General features: G+C 37.2%; 1 protein-coding gene across 2 annotated transcripts in view; it reads right to left on the bottom strand.

Annotated features, from left to right (window-relative positions):
* The window catches only part of LOC107688706 (tenomodulin-like), a 51,841-nt gene that overhangs the window by 9,930 nt on the left and 20,013 nt on the right, over nucleotides 1-21,898 (bottom strand). For both annotated transcript variants that reach the window (XM_016486441.1, XM_016486440.1), the window contains exons 3-4: nucleotides 4,894-5,034; nucleotides 849-947 (exon numbers count right to left, since the gene is read on the bottom strand). In XM_016486441.1, coding sequence (XP_016341927.1) covers nucleotides 849-947; nucleotides 4,894-5,034 — 240 coding nt within the window. The remainder of the gene's footprint in view (nucleotides 1-848; nucleotides 948-4,893; nucleotides 5,035-21,898) is intronic.

Here is a 21,898-nt window from a genome sequence, read left to right as displayed (position 1 = left end):
CAATTTAGCAAAAAAAGGGAGAAATGGCAGCGACATATGGCGTTTGCTTCGCAATTAGTATCTGTAAACATGGATTAGACATTAAAACGATGAGGGAGAGAACATGCAGGCTGTTTCTGCCTATAATACCTTCTGTTCCAAAAGTCAAAGAGGATGTCTGGGAACTTGAGACAACAATAGATCACTGTGTTTTTAATACAAATCGGAGAGGCACGACACTTTGCTTGCACTCCCCCATTTCGATATGAACTGCCACGGAAAGAGAGTTTAGCGCTTTCGAAACCGCCTGCCATTCTCCATGACACCCATAAATTGGATGCTTGATTGATAGAATTTCACCCATCACTCTTGCCGAGCATCACAGACAGCCATTAGAGCAGGAGAACAGAGATGAATCACTTCAGCCCTGAGTCAAGTGAAATTTACGGAGCAAACATCTTCAAATACCATTTTAATGGCTTACCTTTCCCAAGGACCCCTCTCTCTCTCTCCTTAAGGCTATTTGGGCTGAGGCTTCAGAGGACATGATTAAAAATTAATATTAGTTCAGGATTGACGGCAAACACCATTTGATGTGTTCCACAAAGGGGTTATGGGATTGTGGACTTTCGGATGGATTCACGGCCACAGGAGACCCAAGTTTATATTTTTGTGGAAAATGCTGGAGGGGATGATGAGATGTTGGAGGTGGGTTGGGGAGTTGGCGTGGGTTTGCTGGTTAGTTGGATTGCAGATAAATGGTGATGGTTGAAGCAAGTTTCATTTTTCACAGTCTGATGAACTGTTTTTTTTCATCCTGTTTAAAGGAAGCAGATCGCTGAAAGATGTATTTGATGAGATTAAAATACCTCTATGTCAATGGTCTTTGAGTCCAGCTTGGGCAGCTCCTTGGTTTGAGCCCTGATGTAGCATCTCTGGTGCTTGGCAAAACGAATGCCTGTGATGCCCTTGAAAGACATAGATGTTAATGAGATTGACTGTTTATTCCATGATTTGAGAAAAAAAAAATCAGCATTTGACCTCAAATACTCTCACAAAAACACCCCGAAGCCTTTTCAGTGCAGCACAGATATAGCGAATGTTATATAACTAAAGCAACGGGAATCATTTCCTAGCCAATTCAAGATTATTGGTCTACAGCCCCAGCCAGTAGAGAGGTATACCGCCGAAGCCATGATTATATGTAGGCAAAGCCCATTGATTTGCAGCACTTATGGTCTGTGTTGCGAAGCTAATCTGTTTGGTGAAGTGAGGAGCTTTTTTCCTGAAAGCCACAGCTGATGGTCTGCCATACAGAATTTGTTGCTTTACACTTGAAAAGAGAAAAACCCATTTTAGCAGGAGCATCTGAAGAAAGTTCTTTACTGTCTGAAAGCAGTATTCGAAGGGGAATAAAGGCTATCGCGTTACAGACTCTTCACGCGGAAGGATAAAAACAATATCTCCCTGCATTCGGGAATACATTAAGTAATCCACAGCTGCTCTCGTTTTGCTGTTGTAGAATAAGGAAAGTGAGAGTGAGTAGTATACTGTCGGAGCTGAATTATTTCTGCAGTATTAAAGGAAGCATCCTAAATTCATGTGTTCTGTGCTCTTATAAACACTGTTAGACTGCATACTAACAAATTTGTCATTTTCACCTAAGCTCACCGGTTAGTAAAGAAACTGTTATGAGAGGAGTGAAAAGTGCATTGTTTGTGCTGAAAATCATTGACAAATTGCTCTTCAATTTCTGGTAATGGTTTGCTTTTGCACGCAAGAAGGAACTATCTTCTGATGAAATGCATTTATTGCTGAGCCTGGTCAACTGGAAAATGGAGAGACTCTGCATTACAGGGATAAAAAATTGGAAAATAATGTCATTTAAGAAAGAGTGTTGAAGTACAGCTTTGCCATTAGCCAGATTAAATGTGTGCATGGTCTGAGACAATTATTCGAATGGAAGCACTGAATGATGCAATTGGCAGAGAGGGCAAAGGAGCTCTGCTCCAATAATTGGCACATTACTTGTATGTAGATGCCCACACCTGTTTCCACCAGTTATTGGTTTGAGAGACAACAAATACTGCTTCCTGGATGCAGGTGAAGTCAAGGGCTGGCGCTAAACCGAATTAGCACTGAGGAATCGCTCTTAACAACATTACTAGATCTAAGATCAGACTTAATCTGTGTCTGGGAAACTGACCCTGGCAGTATACTGTTTCTGTATTAGGGTGTTAGAAAGGGACTTTGACTTTGTTAAGAAATTTTCCCTGCATCTTTACCGACCTTGTATTATCAAATGGGCGGTAAGATAGCTCATCTTGTCTTACTGTAGGACAAACTAATCATTGTTGTTCTCTACACTGATGGACAGAGACAGTGATTATTGGCAAAATCATTTAACACCTTGCTCTTAGCAAGTAACTCTTAGTAACTGGTTTTTACAAGACTACAACGACTGGAGAAAAATGTGCCATTTGTATATTAGGAAACCCTTTTGTTTCTAGCTCTTTTGCACTTTGCTACATTTAAAAAAATAATCTAAGTCACACTGACAAAGTCAAAGTTATAAGAAACAAAATTGTGCAATTGTGAGATACAGAGTCGCATATGCACAAGCAACCATTCAAACGTTTATGGGTCTGCAAGATATTTAATTGCTGTTGAAAGAATATTTTGGTGCTCAAGAAACATTTCTTATTATCAAAGTTAATAATAGTCGTGCTGCTTAATATTTTTGTGGAAACCTTGATAATTTACAATTTTTTAAAGGGCTCCTATCATGACCCTTTTTACAAGATGTAAGTCTCAGGTGTCCACAGAATGTGTCTGTGAAATTTCAGCTCAAAATACCCCACAGATAATTTATTATACCATTTTGAAAATGCCCATTTTGAGTGGAAGCAAAAACATGCTGTTTTGGTGCATATATCTTTAAATGCAAATGAGCTGCTGTTCCCCGCCCACTTTTCCAGAATAGGGCTGTGCCTTTACAGCTTGTACCTTGGATACTCTGCCAAAACAAAACATTTGCTTGGTTTTGATTATCATGTCTATATCATATCAGTTTAAACTTCTGATATAGGGTTTTCTGAGCACACACATCCGAAGCATGTGCACAGAAAGCATCTGTCACACGACATGAGTGCTAAACTAAGTTGTCTTTCATGTCTTATTGCACTTACACAGTCAAATACACACGGTTATGTCAAAAACACACATGATTTACATAAACATAGTATAAACATAAAATTTCTGTTTATATTAGATCTGTATATTAAGTGACAGCAGCGTGATATACAGTACCTACTGCTACATATGCTGTTAATATGAGCCAAACAATAAAATAAAAATCACTCGCTACTCTTGACTGAATAACTTCTGTAGCTTTAATAAGAAAACATTTCTTAAATGCTGCTTTTAAATGCTCTAGCGTGAAGATAAACATGGCAGATTGTGTGTTTATGTGCTCGTCAACCGTTGTGGGCAGGGCCTGTAAAATGTGACGTCACTTTGTATAGATTCTGCGAACAGCTTGTTTTGAGACACTGCTTATGATTTATAGGGATTAAAAAAAAGGAGTGGGTGGATTTTTATCATTAAAGGGGAGTTGTGTACACACACTGCTAACACACATTTATGTCCAAACACCATGAATTCACCAACACCAAAAGTGAATTTTGCATAATAAACAGCATTTATTGAAATAGAATGTTTTGTGACAATGCAGGTATTCACTGTGACTTTTGATGAATTTAATGCAACATTGTAGAATAAAAGTATTAATTTAAAAATAATATTAATAATAACTGATAAAAAAAATCTTAAAGACCCCAAACTTTTGAGTGATATGCTATGATACATGCAGTATATGCAGTGATTCCTGGACAATAAATAAATAAATGCAATGGAAAAACTGGTACTCTACCTTGTATTGCAGTAAAAAAAATATTACTGGAATATTTATTTTCCTCATGTTGAAGTCAAGTCAAGTCAAGTCACCTTTATTTATATAACGCTTTTAACAATACAGATTGTGTCAAAGCAACTGAACAGCATTAATTAGGAAAATAGTGTGTCAATAATGCAAAATGACAATAGTAAACACAAATTTTTCAGTTAAAGGCAGTTCATCATTGAATTCAGTGATGTCATCATCCAGCTCAGTTCAGTTTAAATAGTATCTTGAAGGACATTTTATGTTTGTTTTTTTTTTGTTCATAACAGTCTATGCGATGTGTCTCCTTGGCTTTCCCTATAAGCTGCTGTGGAATTCTCATTATTAATTTTGAAGTTTCTGGAGGACACTCAGAGTACTTGTCTAAAACAGTAGAGAAAGGATTTTGCTTGTGTTTCTGTTGGCATTACCACTGCATTTCCATTCATGGGCTGTAGCCTTCAGGCTCTGTGGAGATGGTTTGTAGTTTTAGTGTGTGTAATGACTTGCAACATCCCTCCTTCACAAAAATCAATTCCAAAGTCTGCCCTGAGCCAGAAGTTGCAAGAAGTGCCGAAGAGGGCTCGGTGCTCGAACTCCCTTTTCATTTATATCAACATCTGATTTGAATGATTTTACCTATTCACTTGTTTTCTGGTTTCCCATGGCAATGCCTTGAATGAAACTAATCTATTTTGTGGCTTTGCTCCACTGACCATAGTAATTTAGAAAGAAGATGGGGCCAGCAACAAGTGTGTCTGAATGCTGATGCGAGATGTCATCGCTGCCAGTTTGCTTTTGCTTAGCACAGTGCTTTTCAAAGAGATTCAATATCATCAGTCTGAAAGAAAAAGAAAAACGCTCTGTCTGTATTTTGACATCAGTTCCTAGGCTGAGACTCGGATTGCAGGAATATGAGCTGAATCTCTCACATCACAATGAAAATATTTCACATGTATGTCATAAACCCTTACATTTTTGAAGTCATGCACCTCTAGGACCTCATTAGTGCCCTTTCCCATCCTGCAGATCTCGATGCGTTGTGCTGGATAGATTTCCATCATGCTCTCAGTCTCCAGTCCATCCAGTATGGCTTTATACTGATGATCATATACCTGTTCGGACACATACAACCCAACATACCAAATTAAAAACAAAGTGCCACTATCCGATCTGCAGCAATACCATGTCCCATTTAAAATTGACTGGATTTCATTGCATGAGATAAAATATCAGGTGGAATCTGAAAGCTACATTTAAAACTAAATTACTTTTCTGAGACTTTCTTTTTTAAATGATTTGTAGTCAACAGGTAATTTTTAGTGGATGTATGAAGTTAGTTCCCCTCAAGTTCACACTGGTGTACTAGCAGAATAACTACATTTGCAGTTCATCACATTAACTATGAACATGTTACACCAATGTTTGAAAGTAACTAGTGTGCATTATTAATACTTTAATAATTAATAATAAAAAATGTGACGACTTGTTTTAAATGTGTGTTTTTAACATCATACCTGTCATTGAAGCTCTTAAGAAACCTTTTGTGAAACGTTTTGCTTAAAATAATTGTCATTTGTTTTGCTATTTTTATTATATTGTATAATGCAGTGCCATTCACACTTTTTAAGTGTCCAAAAGATGATGCTGGATCTAGGAACACCGATCCAGTGCTTATCGCCTCTTAATTGCTTCTCAAAAGAAGATATTTTTTAAAAACGAAAAATTCATTGTATGGACAAAAACAGTTTTCAGAATAACGATTTATTTTATGTTCCACAGAAGAAAGTAAGTCAAACAGGTTTGGAACGACATGACATCATTCTGTAAATGATGACAGGAAGTTTTTTTTTTTTTTTGGTGAACTATCCTATTAATATGAACACACTTTATGAAACTGTCCTGGTTCCTTATTAACACAAGAATTATATCTTTGTCAAAGCCAGTCAGTTTGCTCAGGCTGATGGGCAGCATGACTACGACCTCTATTAATGAATATGAACTGGCAGCTGCCCTTAGTTGCCGTAAGTACACTCAACAAATGTCTGATTTGTCTGATTGTCTGAGGTCTCGGAAGCATTATATGGCTTTTCCCGTTGCCAGGCCTTGCAGCGCTGCTGTTTATCTCAGCACTTTCTTAAATGCTGTTTTTGGGCATGCATGAGTGGCTCCTCTCTGTCTACAGAAATGATTCATGCCCACCAGCCAAAAACCCTGCTATTAATATTTATGTGTGTGTTGTGTTATGATGAGAAATTACACTGCTGAGCTCACCCTCATCTGTCTCAGTAGCAATTCTGATTAATATGTTATGCTTAGACATAAGGCAAAAGATGCACACACAAATATAATACTACATTAAGATGAATGTCACAAATCAACGTGTTTTCTGATTATTAAAGTACTTTATGCAGTGTAGCATAGAGCAGTAAACACATCATTTAATATCGACTTGTTTGTCAGCTCTGTTGCGGAGAGTGTAATGTATTGAAATTAGCTTGAAAGTAACTTCTGCACGGATCTGCATTTGTATTCATCCATATATTCATCCATAAGAGGAATGTATGTAAAGACGTGAGTGTATGACTGTGGCGATAGCAGAACTGATTTGACTACAGTGAGTTGTAAAGAGAATGAAATATAGAATATTCTATTACTGAGAAGAAGTGGAGAGATATGTTTTTATTAGTGTTTTTATTCGTGATTTGTTTATTCCTGCAGTTTAAGGGGGTAATTTTGTTCTGACGCTGCTTTATTGATTGAAGTGAATTTCAATCAGTCTGTTCTTCACACAAGGCTACTGTATCATGTGACTTCAAAAGGTACTTTTGCATCCTTTTTGAAATGTTACAGCCCTGGTCTCCATTCATTTTCATTATATAGAAATGAGCAGTTGAGAATAGCCAGAAATTCTCCTTTTGCATTCCACAGGAGAAAGTAATACGGGTTTGGAACTAAATTAGGTTGAGTAAATAATGACAGTTTTCATTTTGGAGGGAACTATCTCTTTAAGAACGTGATGAAGAGTTAATGAACTGGGTGTCCTGTGAAGACCTTGTCAGTGTCAATCCAGCTTGAAGCTACTGCAGGCATTTTTATTGATTAAAATGGCAGAGCTTTTTAAATCCCCATTCCCTGTTCTTTTTTCTTGTTGTTGCTCTCCTGTATTATGACAAACCTCAAAAGACCTTCCCCTTTATCATATTTAACCGAATTCATTTTGTCTACTCTGTGCTTTCCTGTATCCAAGTTACCTGAATAGATGACAAAAAAGACTAGATATTACAAAGAAATAATGATAATGAAAGTAAATTAGCTGTCAGCACTATGGGAGAGTAATGGAGTTCAAGGCGAAACACGGAGAAATGTATTCATAGTGCTCCATCATGAAGATACCTTGAGCATTGCATTGATTCGTGTGACAGTGTTTGCTTTTTCAAATTTCATCCACCCAGTGGTGATCATGCTACTTGCCTGACAGGATTAAGTATTATTTACCCTCTCACCATATTTTACCTCCAACGTTAAAAATTTAGGATTTTATCTCGACAGTAGTCTTAAACTAGACAAACAAATCAATAGCATAGTTAGCACCAGCTTTTATCATCTACGCCGGTTAGCCAAAGTCAAATAATTTTTAAGTAGAGAAAGCTTTGAAAAAGTTATTCACGCTTTTATTTCCACACGACTCGACTACTGTAACTCATTATATGTTGGGCTACCTCTCTCCTCAATTTCTCGTCTCCAAATGGTCCAAAACGCAGCTGCGAGATAGTATTACTCCAATTCTACGTGCTCTACACTGGTTGCCAGTCCGATACCGAATTTATTGTAAAATTTTAGTTATCATTTACAAAGCTCATTGCAATCAAGCCCCCAAATCTCTCTGACCTAATTGTCACTAACAACCCATCTAGATCACTTCGATCAAAAGATCTATATCTCTTTTCTGTCCCACGATCTCACTGACAATGCAGGGGTGATCAAGCTTTCGCAGCGGCTTGGCCTAAGTTGTGGAACAGCTTACCATTACCTGTTCGAACTGTGTGCTCTTGAAGAAATATATAGTCGTGCTACAGCGCATGTTCTATCAGTTGCTCCAAGGCTCCAAGGCCACCCACATGTAGTTGTTCTCTGATACTTCAATAGTATAAAATTGATAGTATAAAATAATTAACTGTGATTTAATTTTATGATTACAGAAGGTTCAAGAACTGTTCTCCATATGTACAACAGTTAATTTTTTTTTCAATTCTGAACAATTTTATTTTAAATGATTACGCCATGGTGTCCACCTAGTTGAGAATCACTAATATATATATATATATATATATATATATATATATATATCAGTGATTCTCAATTGCGTAATTAACCAATGGCGTAATCATTCCAATTTATTAATTGCATATATATATGTATATGTATATATATATGCAATGAATATGATGTGACTGATTAATTGGAATGCCATGTTTAAATAAATAAATGATTGTTTTAAATTGACTGACAGCACTATTTTTAAAATACTGTACATTTCAACTGGTCTTGTGCTTCATGTCACAATTTCCCGGACATTTCTTTTTGCCCACAATATTGATTCGCTTAGTTGGTCTCAAAACAGCGAAAAATAGCTGTATTACAGGACAGAGAAAATGTAATATTGTATCCCTCAGAGATCATAAGAATGTACTGGAAAGTTCAGAGTCTGCTCATGATATATTGTTAAAATTGTCCCTAGTGCCTAGGCCTTGAGCTCTCAATACCTGCCAAACTCATTACTTTATAAAAGAGGCATTTGAGAAGCACAGTCTTTTGTTTACATTTTTGCAGGTATGTCATGTGACCACCACAGGAGCTTTTCAGACTTACGACAATCTGCGCATTGAGAATTCTAGTAGATTACCCACAATCTACTTCCCGGTGATGCCACCTGGCTTCAATATACTTCAAGTACTCAAGATAGATAACATGTGGAGGGGTTTTCAGAGTTCCCCTGTTTACTTCTTTTCATCTACTGCATGTCTGATCTCTTAGGTGGCCCAGCATACGGACACTCTCAGGAGGAGAATTAATAACAGACAAGGAAGCTAATGAAGTCTGAGAGTGGTTTGCATCATCGTGCCCTACTGGTCCCCTGAGGACGCACGTTAAAGGTCGTCCAGACACTGTCACAGGTGAGTGGAGGAGAGAGGCTAGTATGCTCATGACAGCATGTCCCCTTGTTGTCCTCAAGGGCCTAGAGATATGACCGCCCGTCAGAGCGCAACATGATGGCTGTCATTCAGAAGTGAGACGATGTCTTCACTTGTGTCCTTACCCTGCTGAGAAGAAGACCTGAGACGTACCAGTGTCAACGGCACTGCCACGTTGCCAGCCTTACTGTGGAGGAGTGTGATAAATGAGTTGTTTTTCAGCATGGGCCTCAAGAATATCCATATTCCTCTCAGAATTGCTATTTTATTTCTGTGCTTTATGGGTTTCTTGTTGTTTTAGGTGTACAAAGTGAGTGAAAAAATCCATCAGACTCAAGGGCTGACAGATGCCACCCAACGAAATAAACACTAACTGGCTTTCAGTTGCCACTAAAATATAGCACTTTGATGCCGGAAGTGTGAGTACAGCTGTAGATTTAGAACTGGTTTGGTTCCAATACGTGAATCACCTGCGGGGTGTGCGGTAGTCTCTTCCCCTCTGCTTCTCTCCAGCAACACTGATCTCCACACACTCCCTGCACTCCCGCGAATGATGATTTAACAACTACCATTCACATGGGTAGTCACATGAGCACAGCAAATTCCTCCCCGGGGTTGAGCTCCCCTCTGAAATGTTGTTATGAGAGTTTTTTTCCCTCCTCCTCTGACTTCCCTATGTCTATTTTCCACATGTTTTCCCTTTATTTTGGGTGAAAAAGAAGTAAATTTTTCTTACAGATTCAAAATGAACACAGCTGCAACTGTCACAACAGCCCCCACAGCAACACTGCCACTTTTACAACTTCCCTACTTCCTTTGGTTTCTTCTGCCATTAGGAAAATTAAAGACGCCCTTCATTCGATCGACAGCTTGGCTTTCAGCTTTCATCTCATAGAAATAGAAAAGACGAAAAGACACTAGTCTTTATAATGAAAGCTGGATTTTCTAAAAAATGAGACACCCCAAAGAAAATAAAAGAAAGAAAGAAAAAACTCCAGGGTATATTGCTGTAAAATGAAGATCCCCTCAGGAAATAACTTCTCCAGATCAGTTGGAGACAGCGGTGCAGATGGCATTCACATGTGCTCAATGCATGTCAAAAGCCACTGTGTGAGCTAGTCTGTAGTTATTATTCTAGGAATTAAATTATATTCTCATTTCAATGTGCGCTAAAGATAACAATTCGCCCATTGATGGGCTCTTCATTAATGCTCTGATCTGGTCTGACTCCATTTTATCTGCCCTGAATGGTGAAGATAACAGCAGGTTCATTTCCATCACAGGTTCATCTCTATAAAATGCAAATGGTTTTCCTGTTCCATTTATTTCTCCCTTCAAAAGCCTCAGATATCAGGTATTAGTCACAGACTGCTCACTATGTTTGTGTTTGGTGTGGGGACAAAGGCAAATATTTATTTTATTTTTTTGCTGTTCTGAGACAAAGGAATTATGGAAGCAGACACTGATGACAAGGCTTGTCAGGCTGTATGACCATTACAGTTAAGATGAATGCGAAGGGAATGCTTTCAGGGCTGCCAGATGCATTTAGTACAGCATCTGGAGATGTCCGATGAAGACATGCGATTGCTTACTCGACAGTCATCTGTTTTGAAAATGGGGAAAAGCGATGGTTCACTAGCTAAAATGGCATTACAGTGGCATTTATTCCTCAAGGAGTTTGGGCTTTTGCATTTCAATTTCAATCAATTACAGTCAATTTCAATGTCAGGTTATAGTTTATAGTTTTTGAAAGACCTCCGGAAGTTGGTCTGCATCTGTCTAAATTGAGAGGTCTCGATATCTTTGTAGCCTAGCAGCTACGCTAACCCACAAAGGTCCCGTTCGTTAAAATGAAAGACCCAGAATCAAAGGCTCATCTGAAAATAATAGCAACCTCAGATGAGATTTTAGAACACATGCCGTGTAAATACACGAGCTTGTTATTATGGGATGTTTAATTACAATCGTTTACATAAGGAACCGAGGCCAAGAGCATCTTGTTTTCTAGGGCTCTTTTGTGCCTCTTTCAGTTCTTATTATAGCTCTGTCAACAGCAGAGTTAAAATCAACTTTTGCTTCACCCGAAAGCCACAGCTACGTATTAAAAATAGAAGTGAGCGGACATTTTCGGATGCAGAACAGAAGGGGTATGAATCACTGCTTGTCTATAAGTAGCTATGTTTAATGTGCACCACAAATATAAACAATAGAGAGTGGGCTGGCACTCATTGCAGTAAAAATCACATTAGTGGACGCAGAGTGATGCAATAATGCAGAACATATTTCTTAATGCTAACTGTGTGTACTTTGATGCAGACAATACAAATGTAATTACTCGCATGCCATACTTCACTTCCTAGGCACTGTAAATTGTTCAGTCGACTAAAAAAATGCCTCTTTATATCAAGAACTGGACTCTCTGTGGAATTTTAAATGCATAATTGCAAGCAATTATAGAGAAGGAATTTCAGTAGCTCAGTTGTTTGAGAGCTGCAATCTATGTCCCAGTTTCTCCACTCCGGATCCCCCGCGAGTCGCTGTCGTTTGCCACGTATGACCACCTTGCTGGGGTTGACTCGCATCTGCAGCTGCTTTTAATTTGCTGGGGCACCCCGGTCCCTTTCTTCAGAGCCAATTCATACATGACTAATCACACCAGCCATTTTAAACAACTTGAGCTCTCACTGGCGATAAATCACTTTGATCTGAGCTACTGTGCGGGTAATAGAGCTATGTTCAGGAGGGAGGGGAACCGCGGAGCATTGGGAGCAATTGCGTTTTCTCCCTAGTCACCACGCAATTGTAAGGCAGGCTCAGGGACTGGGACATTGCATTTTCAATCATTGTTTGCTTTTATGATCTGTTGAAAATCAACAAGCAAGTGCCGTTTAATACCCTTCTGGTTGGGTTAACTCAAATAGCTGGCTTAAATAGTGATATCAGAGTCATGAAACATGCAATTTTGTGTTATATTTGGGCATGACATAGGTTGAAAGAGATCAACTTGCATATTTGAATGTGTTTTGGGAGATAGTTACTCTTTGCAGGGAGAAAACATTTTTTGCACTGAAGCTTCCAACAGTTGTCCCATAGGTAATATATAAAGCCCTTTCAACAGGACGAAAGAACATTTTCAGGACATTGGGTGATGCAACACTCCCAAGCTTCTGCTCTCGCAAACGTGATTGATATCTCTGTGCTGAAGGGTGGAAACAACTGATGTGGAGTTTATAAATAAAACCTCCAAAAGGTGACAAAAGACCTTTCCCAAGAATACTGGGGAGTCTCACACTTTTTTCCAATCCTCTTCTTTCTATTATTCCTTTGCGAGATTTGAGTGACTGCTATTTGAGTGAAAAACACACAATGATTCCTGTAATTGATTGTTCCTCTGAATGGCCTTGCAGTGTAAGAATGCAGGCCAATCTTCCGTCATAATAGGGTACAGGATACTGCATGAAAAATTCATCAAACACTGTTCAAAATGCTGGCACACTCTGGTACTTTTTTGTGAATGTAAAACAGATTTCACATGAAAAATATGGAGCTAAATGCCCATCGAGAAGCTGGGTTCAGAACCATGTAGCCACAAAGGAAGTAACCTCCCCTGCTGTGGGAGAGGACGTGATGACCCCGATTGTTACTCAGACTCACTAAAAATGACTAAATTGACTGAAGACATTCAATACTCCAGTGGCTAAGTGGCATTCAGACTGCTTGTGAGAGCAAACACTCTGTGTTTTCAAGCTTTCAGATGCACGGGATAATTTGATTAACAGCATTAGCTGCTAATGAGAAGAGAAATGTAGCTTGGCTGAGGAGAACTATTAAGGAGCTATTTCATTTAAAACCATTGAGTAAGGTCCAGAAACTAGAGCTTTTCTGAGAGAATGACCATTTTAGTTCACTAATTTGTATAAAAAGGTGCATAACGAATGCAGAATAACTCCACTATGTATAGCCCACACAACAGCTTGACTAAATCTAACAGAACAACCTTGAATTTTTAGGGGCATACAATGGAAATTTGTGTTTAGACAACAATTTCCCTCCTAAAAGCATTTATTTTCTAAGCCTCGGTTCATTCATAGCAGATCTCACAGGAGCTCTTGTCTTGAAAGCAGAATATTACTTATCTGACACTCCATCCTGCAATGTGGAAAGCAGGGAGACCTGAGGCAAGCGTTGAGACCAGAAAGAGCTTTAGTATCGCTCTGCTCTTAAAGTGTTTTTTCAGGCATTACTGCTGCTGCAAAGCCCCAGTGATGGGAGTCATCATGTATCGCTTGCATAGTAACAACAGTCTGGTCTCTGTGCTTTTGCCTTGGGTGAACGGAGGGGCAGCAGTTTATTTTGGTCTCTAAAGCCTAGCTCAAGACATAGATCTACATAAAAAGGATGGGAACCAAAGCTTGCCAACATTTTCCTACTAAAGCTTAAAATGTAAATGCACCAAAAATTGTGATCCGAAGGATTAGCTTAGTAGTGGACAGAATAAAAATCTAAAGCCTGTGATAGAATATGTCAAGGTATTAGTTACAAGTTATTATCGTAAGCTCCTAATGTAGCCAACTGAGGAGCCTTCAAAGATTTTCTACATTTCTTGCATATTAACTATAGTTTAACTCGTACTAAGATCAGTGTAAAAACATTCCCTCATTACCACGATTAGATAAACAAAACTGATAAGCAAATCTGTAAGAATCTGCTATTTCTTTCAAAATATCATAGTTTCTATAGTTAATGTTACCAAAATTATGCTAAATTAAAGTAATTTCCTTATTGATGCATGTATTTAGTAAAACATGGCACTACTATGTAGCATGATCAAATACACAACCCGATAAGTATGATGCATCCATAAATGTTCTTCGCTTTCATTCGTGTGTTTTACCTTTTAGTAATAGCTGTGATTTCTCATATACTGACTACACTATGCATGACATATATCATGAAGTTTAAGAACATATCTCTCCAGTGTTGATGATCAAGTGTTTTTGCTCTTGCTATTTCTCTCTCGCTATTGGCTCTTGCCTCTGTCAGCTAGTTTTTCCCGGTATCATGCAGAGCAAGTAGGTTCAGAGCATGGAGGATTGTGTCAACAAAAAAAGTTCTCAATGCAGAGATGGCTTTGAAGTTAACAGCGGCAAAATGGTGTTAACCTTTGGTGTGTAAATGAAAACACAGTCTTCCACTTTTTCAAGTGGATAAGGAAGCAGAGAGCTCTCTGAATGTTGCTTTATCACATAGCACATGTAATGTATTATACATGCATGCAGCTATTTTTCGCATTCCCAGTGCAATCAGATATCTTTTAATGTTTCATCATTTTGCCCCATTAAAATCTGTAAATGATGTGCCCAGTTATTGATGAAGAGTTTCAAAGTGTGTTTAAAGCTTATTGAAAATAAGCTAATACTCTCAGCTAATACTCTAAGCTAATACTCTCAGCTAATACTCTTCAGTTGTAACCTTGGCATGTGGAATACATCTGTTTACTGCAAATAGCGACACTGTCTGAGGGTTTTTAAAATTACTTTCTTTCAAGAGTTAAATTGACTTGATTTCGCTGTCTGCCGTCAATGCCACTATAAGCAGAGAGCAAAATTATAGACCTAGGTAGAGCACGAGCGAATCAATACCACGTGTTTAATTTTCTAACAGACTTTGGCTGTGACATTAGTAGATGAATGAGCTCCACATCGCTGATGAAAATCATTTCACATTGCAACAGCTTGTGGAAAATATCTGCATGGTCATTGGTGCTATTCAATGTCCCTCTTCTTTGCTATTCCACAAATCTAATTTTCCCCCCACTGAAAGCTCAGTGGTGAGGAGTGAGATAAAAGATTGACATGTTTAATTAAATTGATAATGTGCTAATTAAGCTTTTTGTGCATTTTGACTTCTTTATATAGCTTATTAGGATGCAAACATGATACTGTTATTATTTGTGTATTTGTGTTTTCTGAAGCGATTTAATAGTTCAAGGTTTTGATGAGACGCCACGCCTATTGCATGATTTTATTTCCTGTCTGAGATCAAGCCTAGTGGTCAATTAAAAAAAAAGACTTGTCTAGTGCCTTAATGTTTGCAGTTTTTTTGTTTAGGTTCAGTTTTTGCCTTGTGATGAAAATATATTTTTCATTTAGTCAGTTTTTTTTAATATTCATTCATTTGAATAAAATAGTATCTAACATTTAATAATTAGAAGAACATGCAAAATTAAATCAAATATTCAAACATTTATATATACTGTTTCAACTTAAACAGTCTTAGACTTTTCGGATTTTTTTCTTAAAAAAATTAAGTGCATTGTTAATATGTTGTGGTGTAATCTTTTTTTTTGCATCGAGTTTTTTTTTTACTTAAAATTTAATGCACATTTTTTCCATCTTGTCATCAAAATCCTTGTCAAAAATCTGGTAACACTTTATAATAACTTTAATCGATAAATCATCAACAATCATTATATAATGCTTAATAGATCATTAGTTAATATACATTTACATAGCTAGAAATATGAGATAATAATTAATGTTTACTAATGAACTTATTAAACATTACCCAGTGATTAACAGGTCATTATTTAATGTAAATTGTGTAATGTAACACGTTTGTGAAGTGCTTAAAATGACAAATTAAGTTATTTTTTCACAGAATTTGTAAATGTAAAAAAAGGCTGATGAAAATATATTTTTCATTTAGTCAGTTTTTTTTAATATTCATTCATTTGAATAAAATAGTATCTAACATTTAATAATTAGAAGAACATGCAAAATTAAATCAAATATTCAAACATTTATATATACTGTTTCAACTTAAACAGTCTTAGACTTTTCGGATTTTTTTCTTAAAAAAATTAAGTGCATTGTTAATATGTTGTGGTGTAATCTTTTTTTTTGCATCGAGTTTTTTTTTTACTTAAAATTTAATGCACATTTTTTCCATCTTGTCATCAAAATCCTTGTCAAAAATCTGGTAACACTTTATAATAACTTTAATCGATAAATCATCAACAATCATTATATAATGCTTAATAGATCATTAGTTAATATACATTTACATAGCTAGAAATATGAGATAATAATTAATGTTTACTAATGAACTTATTAAACATTACCCAGTGATTAACAGGTCATTATTTAATGTAAATTGTGTAATGTAACACGTTTGTGAAGTGCTTAAAATGACAAAAGTTATTTTTTCACAGAATTTTTAAATGTAAAAAAAGGCCATTAGGTAATACACAAACTGAAGTTTAATGACATTTGTTAGCATACAAAATGACATTTACAAATAAGCTTTTAATCGTTGTATAACATCTGTATAACAATCATTTGTAGATTTTCAATAAGTGCATGATCATATGAATTGAAAGTTGACATTTGTAAGCATTTTTTACATTTTACATAAAATAATGAAATGTTAATCATTAGGTAATTAGGCATTAGGTAATACGTTTATTAGTAAACATTAACAAGTGAAGTGAAGTGACGCTGTACATTCACTCCCCCCACCTACAATCCCTGCTGGTACGAGACTCGAACCCACAACCTTTGGGTTATGAGTCCGACTCTCTAACCATTAGGCCACGACTTCCCCACCAAGCACATTATCTCACATTTCTAGCTATTTTAATATATATTATCTAATGATCAGTGTTGGGAAGGTCTTTGGAAATGTAATAGGTTACAGATTACAAGTTACCCTATTTAAAATGTAATAAGTAGTGTAAATATTTCAGTTACTTTATTAAAGTAATGTAACTTATTACATTTGATTACTTTTTGATTACTTTTCTACATTTCTAATGAATGTTTTCAACTGTTAATCATTTTCAAACATTTAAACCAGCCAGGGTTAACCTTACAGTAGTATTCAACACTAATTACTGTCAGATTGGGGAAATCCTCAAAAATCCACTTGAATTAAGATTATAAAAATGTAATTTTAAAGCACAGCCACCACAAAATCAGACTTTAGCACAAATTTTTACTTTGAGATCGTTCTGAGGTTAAATACAGATTTGAAATCATAACAAGATATAGTTTAATAGCTATGATACTGTTTTTGAAATCAAATCTTTGCATAGCAAATATGTCAGGAAACACTGGCATCTAACATTGCCTTGGAAAAAAACAGTTAATCTTGAAAAATAAAGCTATCAAGTAAAATTATCGAATACGCGTGTGTCCTGTTCGGGTGTCCTAAACTCCTTAAACATTGGTGTGTCATATTTTAGAACAGCCAATGCATTTGGGGAAAGAAATCAATTCAATCTGTATGTGTGTGTGTGTGTGTGTGTGTGTGTGCTGGTTTAACTATACTTTTGAGGACCAAATGTCCTCACTTATATAGTGAAAGATCATGACAACCCACTAGTGAGGACATTTTACTGGTCCTCTAGTTAAAAAGGCTTATATATCAGTTTAAGATGATTTTATTTAAATCTAGTGTTTTGATCAAGTTTCTGTTAGGGCTAGGTTTAGGTTTAGAGGTAGGGGTTGGGCTAGCTGATAGAAAATATCATTAACCTTATATAAAATCAATGGAAGTCTATGCAATGTCTTCACTAAGATAGCAAAAAAGATTGTATGTGTGTGTGAAAATATTCAGATGTAACCCCCTTTGTAATCGTTAACATTTTCATAAGTAGCTGTAATTTAATTAAACATTTTTTTCAGTAACTGTAACAGATTACAGTAACATTTATTTTGTAATTAAATTACGTAACTCCGTTACATGTAACTAGTTACTCACCAACACTGCTAATGATCCATTAAGCATTATATATAATGTGTGTTAATGATTTATTAATGAAAGTTATTATAAAGTGTTACCAAAAATCCTTGTGTTAAACATTACCAGCGTGGTTGTGTCTTCGAACCAATATGAACATATTCCAGTTTCTTAAAACATTAAACAGAAATTTAAGTATTTATGTGATAGACAGTCACTGCTTGAACTTCTGTTTTATTTAAAAACTGTGGCAGACTGTCTCATACAACATGTGATGAAGAGATAAATTATGCACTGATCAATTTCAAGGTGTCTGTTGGTTAGATTGCTGCTATGTCAAGTGAAAAGGCCAGCTATGTGATGTTTTATTTACACACTGGGTCCACTGTCATCTTTGATGATGTCTGTTTTGTTTTTCTCGGTACAATGTGAATGTCATTCTTTCAGCAGGTCATGAAAATTCCATTTATTGTTATGAACATTATGCTATAATTTTGAAGCTTAACAACATGCCAGCCCTCAACTATTATGCAGGTCAATACTTTGCATGCATTGTCTCTCTCTCATTGGAAATTATTCAGCTCACTCTAGAAGATGCCAATCATCTTTGTGTTTAATATTTTATCACTGAATCAAGCAAGGTCCCCCAAAGGGCTATTAACACTGACTGACTAACAGAAGCACATCTGCTGGGGTATGCTGGGAAACTACCTTTGATAAGTGCCACATTGAAGCAACAAAACAACAACTGGATCAGTCCAGTAATGTCATCACATTGATGGGTGACTGAGTCCATTTTTAAGCTTGTTATATTGATAAAATTCAGAAACTGATCTCATATCAGAATGGGAAATTCACCTTGACTATTATTCACATCTCAATATCTGTGAATTCAACTCCATATCTGGCTGACAGATTTAACCCTTAATCCATTTGAAATAATGAGGCACATTCCGTGGATCTGGGTGGTGTTAAGAACAGTTTCAGAAAGTTAATCTGATGAAATCTACTCTTATGCGAGAGAGCTGTGTGGCAGGACTAGTTCTTGGCACCCTGTGTAGAATCGAAACAGGATGTGAAAGCTCAATCAGAATCTAAATTGTGCAAGAGAAAGAGAACTGATTTGTTCTGTTCTCTGATTTTCAGGGGCCGATGTTTTGATGGGAAAGAGGAAGAGGCAATGGAGGGTAAGGGAAATGGGCAGCACGTCCATAATGAAGTGGAGAATATTTTATGTTTGTTGCTTGCAAAGACCAAATACATCATTGTGAATCTGTATTTGTTTATCTAAAGTAATTTTTGAGATTTCCCGAAATTTCCTGATGCTAATATGACTTTGCTATGGAGTGGCTGGTTATCTATGTGTATTCCAGTCTAGCTGTTGCCAGAGCAACGAATGACCGTGACATCATGCAATTATTCCCCCCTCCCCACTTCTTATTTCTTTTTTTCATATTTGGCACATGTGAAATAGATGTGAATCATAGTAAATAGGGGAAAATGTCTAGTGAATTATATACAGGATATGTGATAAAATGAATAATGTTAACCCAAATCATTATTGAATTGTTAAATTTTGAAGGTGAATTTGATTTGAATAACAAGAAGAGTAATTTACTGAATTGAAATTATTGTAATTCAAAGAAAATCAAAGTAATGCATTCAAGGAAATTAATTCTCTGAAAAGCTTTTAAACCTCCAAACTAAAGGCTTTGTTTGAAATTCAGTACTTCATTACATTCAAATTCAAATTACAATTCTGCAGTTGTGAATGGCACACAGCCATGTTTGTTGTTTGACGTGAAGCTGTTGACAGAATCCATTACATGGCTTTTTGTTTATGAATTGATAGTTATGCTAATAGGATTTCTTTCAATTGTTCTGCTTTTTGAATTTGTATTTTGTCTTTCTCTGTGAGGTCATTGTTCCTGATATAAACATCAAAAAAATGGCTACAGACTTTTTACCTTTGCACAGGCTCTCATTTTTCTGTTCATAATAATTCACCGGAATCCTGAGGAGCACCTGAAAACATATAAAACACTTCTACAGGCGTTTACAATCCACCTGAGAGCCCCTGACTGGGTAGAGCGGATGTGTCATGTTCTCCTGCCTCTGCTTTACAAGGGAACAGTTTGTTTCAGCCAGGTGGAGGTCAGAGATTATTGCATCAGTTCGGTAAAACACGAGCTCATAAGTGAATAAATGAGTCTGATGAGTGAAATAAAAGAAGATTGCAGACCCAAAAGCACCACCCGTCTAGAGGGAATTCCAGAAGCAGCTGCTTGGATTGGCCAGTCTGCTTCATTACTGTAATTATTTCCCCTCAAGACCTGAAGACCTGAGGATTTTCGACACAGAGAGAGAGAAGGGGCAAACAAAGATTTGGCCTATTTTAGGACTGCTTTCATAAAGCAAACAGCACTGCCATCATGCCTTCCTGGAGTCTATCCAGTCTATTTCCCGCAAGGAGACCGACATGACAGCACAAAAAAAAAAAAAGCCCGGTTGCTGGACATGGCCGGTAAACAAACCTGCTCGGGGGGGTGCGTTCCTTGCCCGGCACCTGCCACTATTACTGGAGAGCAGGTGCAACTGTGTTCATTAAGATACACATCAGGACACAGAAGTCCTTAAGAGCCGGTTGGGGGCACATTTTGCAAGGCTGCCTTGCAAACACGACATAGCATCAAGGTGAGTGAAGTAATTTCAGCTTGAATAATGGGGGGCGTCTCGTGAGCCTGACAGACATGTGCGGCGAAAGCAATTTCATAGCATCTCTCCGTCGCTGTTCGTGTGATCTATTCGTGGTGTTCACCAACACCGTGGTCAATATGACAGACACCGGTGGTTCGGGCCTGATAAGGCAGCCTGAAAGAACATGGCTTGGGTGCTGCACGTGCGTCTGTCAACCACGGTTCCTTAAGAGACAACGGGCATTCAGAAAGGTCAGAAAAATAGATGACATCAGCTTACCGTAGCAGATGTTTTTGGATAAAGTGCAGCAGTGCTACTATGTATGTCATTTTAAAGGCATTTGCTTTAAATTCGGCTATATTAGGTGATATGACAAGCGTCTGATCCCACAGGAACCAGTAGAAAAATAATTAGGACATGGTAAACATGATGGCGGTGTTGGACAACACGCAGTCGCACAGTTAGATGCACACACGCCCATCTTAAACACATAGTAGCGTAGAGAATGATGGCTAACTCTTCCCTGGGCTTCTGTAACAACATATGTTTGTAAGTAATTAAAAGAAGTTCCCAAGTGGTTACTATGTCATATTGAAATACAATATGGTGAGCAAATTACCTTTCCACAGCAGTTTATGCAAAGTTAGACACAGGAGACCGCTTTGCCTCTCCCTGCTGCCACATGGAGGGATTGGCAAAGACCATCTTCTGCTCTATTGATGTATTGACTTCTAATTAGTCTGTCAGGAGCTGTACCTTTTAAGAGTATGGGAATAATTGATGATGTCTTACCTAGCAAAATTAGGAAAGCGAGAAACATTTCATATTTCATCAAGTCTAAATAAGGGGAGGTGTCTAAATAATATGCAGTGTTGGTTTGAAATATTCATATCTAAGCTATAGAATTGTGATGCCCGGAGCTGCAATAGTTGCACATTCAGGTTTCCTTGTTGATGTCAGCACTTGAGGCATAGTGTGTGTGTAAAACACACACACACACACACACACACACACACACACACATAAACTCTGTATAGCTATCTTTGTGGGGATATACATTGACACAATGCAATCTCTAGCTCCTTACCCTAAACCTACCCATCAGAACTAAGTGCCTCACCCAAACCCTTACCCTAAACCTAACCTTTACCCAATTATAACCTGACCCCTAAAACCAAGTCTTGACCCTCAAACAGGCCTTTAAAGGGCTCTCAGAAAGTGAGGACCGGCAAAAATGTCCTCACTTTACAAGATTGTCCTCACTCCGATGGTCTAAAACTCAAACTGGCCCTCACAAAGATAGCTGTACAAGTGCACACACACACACACACACACACACACACTC

The sequence above is a fragment of the Sinocyclocheilus anshuiensis genome, unplaced genomic scaffold, assembly GCF_001515605.1.
Source record: "Sinocyclocheilus anshuiensis isolate Anshui unplaced genomic scaffold, SAMN03320099.WGS_v1.1 scaffold581, whole genome shotgun sequence".
Classification (NCBI taxonomy): Eukaryota; Metazoa; Chordata; class Actinopteri; order Cypriniformes; family Cyprinidae; genus Sinocyclocheilus; species Sinocyclocheilus anshuiensis.
The sequence above is the reverse complement of the archived record's forward strand: the minus strand, read 5'-3'. Positions and strand labels throughout refer to the sequence as shown.